This window comes from Carcharodon carcharias, chromosome 17, assembly GCF_017639515.1.
Source record: "Carcharodon carcharias isolate sCarCar2 chromosome 17, sCarCar2.pri, whole genome shotgun sequence".
In the NCBI taxonomy this organism is placed as follows: Eukaryota; Metazoa; Chordata; class Chondrichthyes; order Lamniformes; family Lamnidae; genus Carcharodon; species Carcharodon carcharias.
Genome location: NC_054483.1, coordinates 84,137,878 through 84,148,115, shown reverse-complemented (window position 1 = coordinate 84,148,115; position 10,238 = coordinate 84,137,878). Strand labels below are relative to the sequence as shown.

The 10,238-nt window shown below is 44.4% G+C and overlaps 1 protein-coding gene across 1 annotated transcript; it reads right to left on the bottom strand.

Annotated features, from left to right (window-relative positions):
• Positions 1-8,085: 8,085 nt before the first annotated feature.
• Positions 8,086-9,982, bottom strand: foxi1 (forkhead box i1). Its single transcript, XM_041210177.1, has 2 exons — positions 9,382-9,982; positions 8,086-8,639 (listed from the first exon to the last, which is right to left on the bottom strand). Exons 1-2 carry the CDS (start codon positions 9,980-9,982, stop codon positions 8,086-8,088), a joined length of 1,155 nt encoding a protein of 384 aa, XP_041066111.1.
• Between the last annotated feature and the right edge of the window lie 256 nt (positions 9,983-10,238).

The following is a 10,238-nucleotide window of genomic DNA, read 5'->3' as shown; positions in this document are numbered from 1 at the left end:
GGTGCAGGGCAGGCCAGTATATAATGCTGGACGTGGGTGGCTCAAAACTTTATTGCACAGGCCACTGAGGTATCTTGGGGGCCAAGGAAAGGGTCATTTCTGTGACCCAGGATGGAGGCAGCAGCCCTGGCATGAGGTGGTAGTTCTTATTTGGTAGTTAAGCTGAAGGAGCGTTTGACCAAGGTGTCCCTGCCTCCCTGGAGGTTACCGAGATCTGCCTCCATGCCCTCAGTGTTCTCTTCACCATGTTCCTCTTCAAACGCACTACTGGATTCATCATCTGTTGCCTGTGGAGCTGTGCCAAGATCCTCCTCCTCCAGTGGGTACCTCCTTGCCAGTGCCAGATTGTGGAGAACGCTGCATGCAACCACTATCAGTGACACCTGCTCTGGGGGCTATAGCAGTGCCCTCTCTGAACGGTCCAGACATCGAAAGTGCATCTTGAGATGACCTATGATACTCTCTACCACTGCACTTATGGAGGCAAGACTTGTATTGTAACGCTGCTCTGCCTCTGTTCTTGGCTGGTGGAGAGGCGTTATGAGCCACTTCTTCAAGGGATAGCCCTTGTCACCCAGAAGCCATTCATCCAGTTGGGCTGGAGTACTGAAGAACCTTGGCACCTAGGAGTGTATCAGGATGTATGCGTCATGGGAGCTGCCAGGGTAACTTGCACAGACATGCAGATCCTGCATCCTGTGGTCACACATTATCTGCACGTTCATCAAGTGGAATCCCTTCCTTTTGACAAAGGCACCCGGCTGACCCACTGGCACCTTGATGACCATGTGTGCAGTCTATTGCACCCTAGATGCAGGGGAACCCAGCAATTGCCACAAAGCCTCTGGCTCACTCAGTCTGGCTGCCCTCATCCATACGGAAATGAATGCAAGTGAATACCCGCCTGAACAGAGCACCTGTCACCAGCTTGATGCAACTGTGGACAGTCGATTGGGACACTCCACCTATGGATCCTGCACTGAGCCCTGGAAAGAGCTGAAGGCATAGAGGTTAAGGGCACTGTGATCTTCAAAGTCACTAGCATGGGGTATCCACCCACATGGTCAGAGCTGATCTCAGGTTCAATCATCTGACAAATGGAGATTACTGTCTCCCTTGAGAGACAGAGCCTCCTTCAGTATGGAATGTCGGACATATTGAAGTACCTGTAAACCCTGGCAGCAGGATAGTGGCATCTTCTACAGCCTCTTTTGCGTTGGACTACCTGGTAGCCCTGCACCCTTTGTGCCTGTGCCTGTCCTCCTACAGGTCCCTTTTCTGGAAGAAGACGTGGTCTCCTCTCCCTCCTGCCCCTCTCTTCCTCCTCAGACTCACCTCCAACTGAGACCATAATCCCCGTTACCAGGGTAGGGGAATGCTATCCGATACCTGTAAGGGTCCATATGGTCCAAATCCTAAGGGAGCCTGGAAGACACCAATGAGTTTAGAAATGAAGCCTGGAAATGCTAACAATGAAGCCCCAATCAGAGATTTAAGCTGACAAGTGCCAAAAAACCAGCAGCAGCAAGTTATCTCCAAAGCTCCTCACTACTTACATTGACAATGCTGCTGACCCTTCTTATCCCGCCCTTGGATAAGGTTTTGCAAGCTGTGGCCTGCCTGTTTTGCCCATGCGAAAAGTGAAAACTCACATTGGCAATGTTAAATCACCATCAATTGAGTTGTTAAGGGCTTTGACTGGCCTCTTAATTAATGGCGGGCGCCGCTCCAACTCCCAAATCACCGAGCGAAATATCATGCGAGTGTGCGACTACTTCTGTACATTCGCCCAACATCATCAAGTGTCATTTTACATTTATTCGGGTCCAGCCCATGCCCGCTCGATGAGCGGAAAATTCTGCCCTAAGTGTGTGTGTGTGTGTATGTCTGTGTTTTCCTGTGTGTGTGTATGTCTGTGTTTTCCTGTGTATGTAAGTGTGGGTGTGTGTGTGTTTTTTCCTGTGTGTGTGTGTGTCTGTGTTTTCCTGTGTGTGTTTTTCCCTGTGTAATTGTGTGTGTGTTTTCCTGTGTGTGTGTATGTGTGTGTGTGTGTCTGTGTTTTCCTGTGTATGTAAGTGTGGGTGTGTATGCCTGTGTTTTCCTGTGTGTGTTTTTCCCTGTGTGTGTGTGTGTGTTTTCCTGAGATTGTGTTTTCCTGTGTGTGTGTGAATTGTTTCCTTTGTTCCGGTGAATGTCGTTTGAAGAAATCTTCATCTACTTTGGGAAAACCGCATGGTGGCCTGTGGGAATATGATTTTTGCCATCACGTCTGTTCACGTTCCATTTCACTGCACCATATATTCGGAAGTGCCTAATGGCTCTGTGTTTAAACTGAAAAGAGTACAGCATTTCCAACAAAGCATTCGGACAAGTGTTATGATTAAACTCCACGGACTGAAACCAGTAAATGAGCCGAGTCAGTTTATTCTGGGCATTAATCCTTTGACTGATTGACGAGCTCGTTCGGTTTTCTGGTACCTTGTTCTCAATCTTTAAATGCAGTAGGAGTCAGGCCACAAACTCATTTTCACTTATATACATAAATATGCATAAGAGGCAATTGGCAAGCAGCAAAATAATCATTTAAATCATTAACGACTCATCAACTCATTTTAATTCATCATGAACTTATCTCAAGAAAAAACGTGGACGGCTCCGATTTGTCTCCATTATATAGTCCTTCAGGGTAGGCCCTGTTTCCATATGTGCAACTGTAATTTAAAGTGGCGCTAATGGATCTCCGATGTCTTAACCTGAAGTTGTAGGGCATAAAACTTAAAACTATTTTGTTACTTTTTCACTTGGTCAAAGCATAATCCTTTCTTCAAAAATATATAAGGATGGAAGCATTGTCAATTAGTTGGTCTGTTCTTGTTTTAGCATTACACAGCCCGACACATCATGGCAATATATATACGACCGAATGGTTATACTGCAAAAGGCAATTACAAGAAAACCCACTAATGGGGTGTACGGTATTGTTCCAAGAGTGAATATCCAACATGTTCCCCGATTACAGGCATTGGGAAAGTAGCCAATTGGATGTATTAGCGCTGGTTTTTGAGGGATTGTGTGCAGCCCTGGTCCTGATGATTGCACCCAGAAGTAAATGTGTTTTGAGTGATGCGATTCGTTTTCCAGATCCCAGGTCAGATTGTCCCGCCTTGGTTCTCAGGAAGAGATCCGTCAACATGGACTGAACTTTGTGGAGAGAGTTCCACCAGAATGGAGCAAACCCTGGTTCTCATTAATTCCACCTTGCTGTGCAAAAGTCTGTGCTAATGTCCTCTGAGAGAAGGTCCCTTCTAATTATAATGTCTGGCTTGGAGTCAACTATATTTACTTAAAAAAAAAAGCCATATGATCTCAATATACTTGAAAATGTTAATCCAGCGGAATAAATTTGTGAGAAATGGGAAACATTCAAAGAAAGAAACAAGCTCCACTCGATGACTGCAAACATTGGAACAATAGACTGTCATTCCAGTGCTACAAAAACACCAAACAAACCCCGCCCCCCGAACCGCCCTCAGAGATAAAGACTATACAAATCCCCCCCCCCCCCCCCCCCCCCCCACCCCACATCAAAAAAGCATAAAGAGCCTCTGTGCGGGCAGAGGGTACGACAATTTTTTTTTAGTTTTCCTACTAGTTCTTCGCTTTTTCTCCTAACAAGTACTTTAGGGAGCCGTGAGGCCGCTTGTATAATATTCTGTATTTCCGACATTTTTGCATTTGCTGAAAATGTATAGACGCAGGTAAATGATACAGAGAATGTAAATGTCATATGTGCCATTCTAATATTAAAGTTAACAATTAATCTGCATCCCAAAATTAATTAAAAAATGTCAATATGATAATAAGTTCGAGACTATTGAATGTATCACAACAATCGCCCGATGATTTTTGTTTATCTGTGAGCTACATTCATAATAAGCTTAACATAAGTTTTGTTCTCGGTTCTGATAAGATATATTCGAAAACCAGTACTAATCTACTTTCCGAGCCGCTTGCCTTGAATAAGATGTTTTGTTTGGATGATGTGTTCCATGGGCGCTTGATTTTTAATTACCCTGAAACTCAGCCACTGTAAGCAAGAGAAAAGGGGAGATTGTCCACTTAATTGGATGGCACGACAAGTTCAGAAACGAAGCCAAATAATCCAATCTATTTGTAAGAAAACAAAATGTCTAATGTACAGTGAACAGCAACCAAGAGCGAAGCTGAACTTTCGAATTGGACTTCGAGTTTTCGCTCCGCACTCCTTTTATGCAAAGTGACAAACGGATAATACTCTAATTTCACCTTCTGCACTGCATTGGGCAGCAGACACGTGAGTCCATCGAGTCTGTGAGTAGAAGGGGTCGGAGCAATTAAAAGATTAAACGCCACAGGAAATCCCAGAGAAACACTGGTTATCTGTTCTGAAGCTTCGTGTTGCGATACACAAAAATAATCACCGCTTTCCCTCTTTTGAAGTGTTCGGAAATGTTTGCTCTATTTTATGAAAAAATGAATGACCTTTAGCGCGTAAAAATATATTGAAGGTTTCACAGCGACTCTCCGTCCATGTTAATGCAATCTAAACACGAGTAAACAATTACTCCACACATTTCCCATCGTTTCATAAATCGTGAACATTTATAACTTTTTCCTGTGAAGATTTTGTTTCAATAAAAGTTGAATTTGAATCATATTTCCCAATGGAAATAGATGTAGACTATGGAATATATCGATGCATTGAGGGAATACCAGATGAATGTAGACACATGTCATGGTAAAATTTGTTAATGTCCGAGAACAGTGTGACATCAGTTTTATTATATTTGGTATTAAAAAACGTGTTAATTAAAGCAGTGCCCGGCAGGGGATCGGACTAAATTTGACGCACGATTAAACTGTTTAAAGTCTGCACGTAAAGCCTGTCACGAATGTACTGTACCAGCAAAACGACATGTTCGTTATAGAAACACACGCAATTAATGCCCGACCAAATTGTGGCTCTATGGGAATTACAGAACTGCATCTTGAAACGATCTAGGCCCTAAACTCTTAAATTCCCTCTATAAATATCTCGACCTCGCCCGCTTCATTTAAATCGCTCCTTAAAACCACCTTGCCCATGCTTTTGGGTAGTTGTCCTAATATCTCCTAGTGTGGGTCTGTGTCAGATTGCATTTGATAACGTTCCTGTGAACGCTTCACTAATTAAAGGCGCTACATAAATGCAATCCGTTGGCACTTCAGCAGACATGTGAATAAACCGGAATTGGTGTCTCCGGCCTCCCCGTGGTCATTCTGTAATGAGCAGCAGATGGAATACATTGACTTTTCAGAGCAGAACATATTATAAACATTTAAACGTTCCCTCCACCTTCTTTGCTGGTGATTGTAAGAAATCTTATAGGATTATTAATTAACTTTCAGCAGTGAAGGGTGGCATCATTGAAGGCTCGTCATTTCAAGGCTTAAACTCGATTTAATAATGGGGTTTCTCTGTCAACTACAAATCACGAGTCACTAGTACACATACACAAGCCTTGTGTCATGATTTCCACTCATGCTTGTGGCACGGTTGGCTCCTTAGCTCTGGGCAGAGGCTCCGAGTGCCACTGGAGTACTTGGTGACCATCAGAAGGTAGCCAGGGTTACCAGGCTGGTTACCAGGGAATCCTTCCAACACGCCGATGGCAGGCGGTGAAACTGAGACAGACGCTTGATACGGAGTGGCGGCCCTCAGGTTAAAACCTCTGGCTTCCAGGAAAAACAGCATGTGCTCTGTCTGCCTTGTGTATCACTCGGGACGGGAAGCCTACTAAGTTAGAAACAGGTCGGTTACGTTGTAAAAAAGGAAGTTGAAAGACGAGGAAACAGTAAAAGAGCAGAGAGAAAGATGCACCTTATGTTACTTTAACACCTAAATGAAAACAATCCGACAGCAGTTAAACTCTAAGCCTGCTGAAAATTTCCCTAATATTGGTCCCAAAATGAAAGGGTCGGCTTCCAGCCTTTGGCTTGTCTTTCGTTTAAAACATGCATTTAGATTTGAATTCTCGTTTGATTTGAGATAACTCTTTTGAGTCAAAACAATTAAACTAAATTAACAAAATCAGGGACAAAGTAAAAGCAGCCCCTTAAAGGGAAACTGCAGAAACAAAATGCACGTTCGCCATTATACTGACCAGAAAGCGGTCAATGCACTTAATCAGCGTCAGTTCGTCCGCTCCTCCTTTTGTTGGACCAAGTCCTCGCCAAAAGATTCGGTTTCAGTTTTGTTTATTTGCTTCCCGGCAAAGTAAACACACAGTTTCCGGGTAATTTAGCTGGACCGAAAACCTCCTTCCTCAACCCAAATAACGAGTTCAACCTGGCATTATACCTGCTCTAAACTAATCTGTGAACGGAACAATTACAATATATTTCAAATATAACTGCAAACCATCACTAAATCATGTATTAAAACAATGGATAGTTACAGATATGGGCAATATTAATGGTGATATACAGTCTGTGCAAAGTTAATGAATGTTGTAGAGGTGCTTCAGGTTAATCGGTGAGCGACCAGTTTGGTTTTCCGTTTGGCGAATCAGGACCTTAACAAGGACCCAAATAGCGACAAATGTAAAAGATGTCGCTCTCCCCTTTTAACGTGCTCAAGTTTCTGGCTGTCATTCGGCAGGGAAACCAGCATATCCAGCCTTGCACTGCCTGCTCTATCAATTTGCCTTGAATCCAATTTAAAGAAACATGACATCGCTTCTTCCGCGTGCCCTGTCTTCCTGTCCAGACATCAGCAGCGCAGAGATGGGGCGGCGACTGGCAGTTCCGCATAAAATTCCTCCTTCTCCGTTGTGAAGTAAAAACGGGGGGTGGGGAGGCTGTTCTTTCTCATTCACTAGGGAATGAACTGTGAGAATTACCTCCTCGCGCAAAGCTAGAAATCATTGTATCATTGTACAGTACTTCAAATAGTTAGATCTTTGACAGTAAATCATTATGACTAAAAATCGTAACTGTTAACCAACATTCTTAATGCTTGTAGAATAACTTAGTTCAATTAATCTCCTGAAGATATAAATTACAAGCCGACGGGTTGCAAACTTTTGCACCTTAGTTTTAGTATGAAAACGCGTGGTACGTACGTTAACTATATTTCTGTATTAACTCTAAATAAGACAATTAAAATAATATCCACAACATGGGTGGTTTTGGGGCTCGCTTGTTCAATCTTTATGCTAACGTCTCGATCGCAATTCGAATTACACCTATATCAAGTATTATTGGATAAAGCCCGGGTTTCAACATACAGCTAAGTGGTGATGTGCTTTAAATATGTTCACCATGATATGTATATAAATGTACATCTGGTCCATTCGAAAATAAGAGAGTCTGAATATGCTGTACAGTTATTAGTCAATTCTAGCTATTAAGTGTGCTACACATAAAAACTTCGAGAGGCTTTGTTTAAGTAGGGTGAACTGTTTAATTTGAAAAGGAAAAAGAAGGAAAGGCAAGTTTAAGTACAGAAACTGCAACTGACGCACCTCAAAGCTCAAAGCAACTATAGCGTGACGGCGCAGAATTACAACGCAAAAAAAAATCACTGCTGAACAAGCCGTCTTCAAACAACGAACCTAACCTGATAGCTACATCCTAAAATACAAATTCAGAAACTTCAGTATTTCAGCTTCGCAAAATCTATTGACTTCTCCGTATTTAACGCCATGTTCGACAATCGTACGGTCCTAAACTGTGATAAGCAGGTACACACTTCATTCAACTACACAATTAATGTACTAATTGGTTACTTAGTGCATTATTCCCCATCTACGGATTTCAAACAGTGTTTCATTTGACAGTCCCAACTTTTACCTTTTATAATGTGCCTCATGTAAACAAATGATTTGTGTCGAAATACTAGCTGACTGAAGACATTTGTACTTATCTGTGTAATTGATAATAAGGGCACTTTGACACGAAAACAAATCAAGGATACCAAAACTACACTAAAAATATTACTCACATCGTTATTCTATAAAAAAGCATATTCTCCGTTTCTAAGTTTTGTATTCTTTATAGTTATGGTTAAACCTCTGGGCCTTCTCTGCTGTGAATCAGGTTATTGACGCTGAAGTTGTTGCACAAGGGGCCGCTCAGTCCACTTTGTTGACCTGAAACAGTAGACTGATAATAGTTCAATCGATTGTGAAAGTCGACTGTGTTATGCATTGAGTTATGCGAAGGTGAGTAAGAGTTGAGTCCGGGAAGATTTTGTCTACCTTGTGGTAAATCTCCCACCAATGCCCCCGAGGATATCGGCCTGTTCGTCCCATTGCCGCCGTTGATCATGGAACTCATGTTAGACACAAAGTTGGTGAAACAGGGGTTGGATTGCAAGGTTGGTGAAGGCGCCGCTTTGGAATCACCTGCAGCCCCAGGGACGTTCTCCAGCCCAGGAGAAGCCGAACCCAGGACACCGGCTGAGTCTGAAGCTTTAATATTTGTCTCCTCAGTCTTGTCACCCAGCCCATGGCCACTGGGCCCCGGAGTCTCCGACCTGCGCTTTCTTTTCCTCCTGAAATTGCCATTGTCAAACATTTTCTCACAATTGGGATCTAGAGTCCAGTAGTTGCCTTTACCTGTAACAACAAACACACCGAGTCAATCATTTAAACCGAGCGACCTCATGCACAACCGACTTAACACCTTGGCTTTAATGTTTTAAAAATAGCATCCCCCTCCCTCCACCTTTCTGGGTGCAGAGTGGCAAAGTGTAATTTGAAACAAATTGCTGTTATTTTCTAAAATGAACAAGTTATTGCGAAGTTGCAGCTGATCAGGTCAAGGACCCCCGCCCCCACTAAACACCCACCTTTTCACAGCTCGGGAAGGAGACTGATGCCAAACGCAGCGACTTTTTCTTTCCGACACGCGACTTCCCCAGACTTTACCAGAGCAAACTTTGCAAACACACCCCCCAGACTTTACCAGAGCAAACTTTGCAAACACACCCCCGACCCCCGCCCCGCTCCAATTCCAGTTCAACACGAAGCTGAACTTCCAGCCTCAACCCGCCCCGATGTACTCGAGGTCCGCCACAAGCGACCGATTGCGATAGAAAACAATACGATAAACCCAAGGGATTCAGAACTTAGAATTGTTAAGGGAATAAAAAAACAATCCATAAGGAATGTGAGCTTTGGCAGTAGCATTATAAAGGCAGAGCTGTACAAAGAGTTTGTACACAAAACTGCGCGTACAGTTTTAATTCTAACCCCGCTTTCTCGTGTTTCTATCAGGCGGTTGTTTTTCCAATTGACTGACTCGCGAGTTGGACAAACATTGAAGGAATTCGGCTCCCGAGAGAGCATCAAACTGTACCTGGATCGTCCTCGTCCCTGGGCACTTTCTTGAAACAGTCGTTGAGGGATAGGTTGTGCCGGATGGAGTTCTGCCAGCCCGCTTTACTCTTCTTGTAGAAAGGGAAGTTCTCAGCCACATACTGATAAATCTGACTGAGGGTCAGCTTCTTGTCCGAGGCGTTCTGGATCGCCATGGCGATCAGCGCGGAGTACGAGTAGGGGGGGCGAACCATTTTAAAAAGTTCCTGCTGGCTGGGGAGGGACAGCCAGCCCAACTCAGCCCCGCCGTAGCCCGAGGGAGGCGGCAGGAACTGCCGCTGGCTCGTCCCGTAACCCGATGGGATGTAAGCCGCCCCATTGGTCCCGGGAAGGTAAGGAGAGGAGTTAATCGCCGGTCCATTGAGCCAGAGGTAAGGGTTGGTGGTCGGCGAGGTGTAGTCAGTCAGCCCATAGCTCGGTGGGTGGGGAGAGGGTCTCTGAGGATGGTGATGGTGGAGGTTTTGCGGATACACACTGAAGTTGTCGCAGTACACGGCCATGTCCAGGATATCCTGCGCGTTGGGGTGTTGGAGAGGGGAAGGTTGAGGATTAGGAGGAGGCTGCTGTCCAAAGGCGTTCATAATCCGCTAGGCACGCTGGCTGGGGCTTTAAGGAGCGGACTGGCGTGCTCTGACTTCAAACTCTGCTCACTCTAAGGGGAAGACTGAGGGCCAGAGCCAAGTGCGGCATTTAAATAATGACTAGGTGCATCGCCTGCAGTCCCAACCAGAACAGGTAGATCAATCTGGCTGCGCCTCACTGCACCTCCCCCTCACTGACACTGGCGACAGGACTCAACATTTATTCACAGTCCATCTCAGCACCTGCACCCAATGG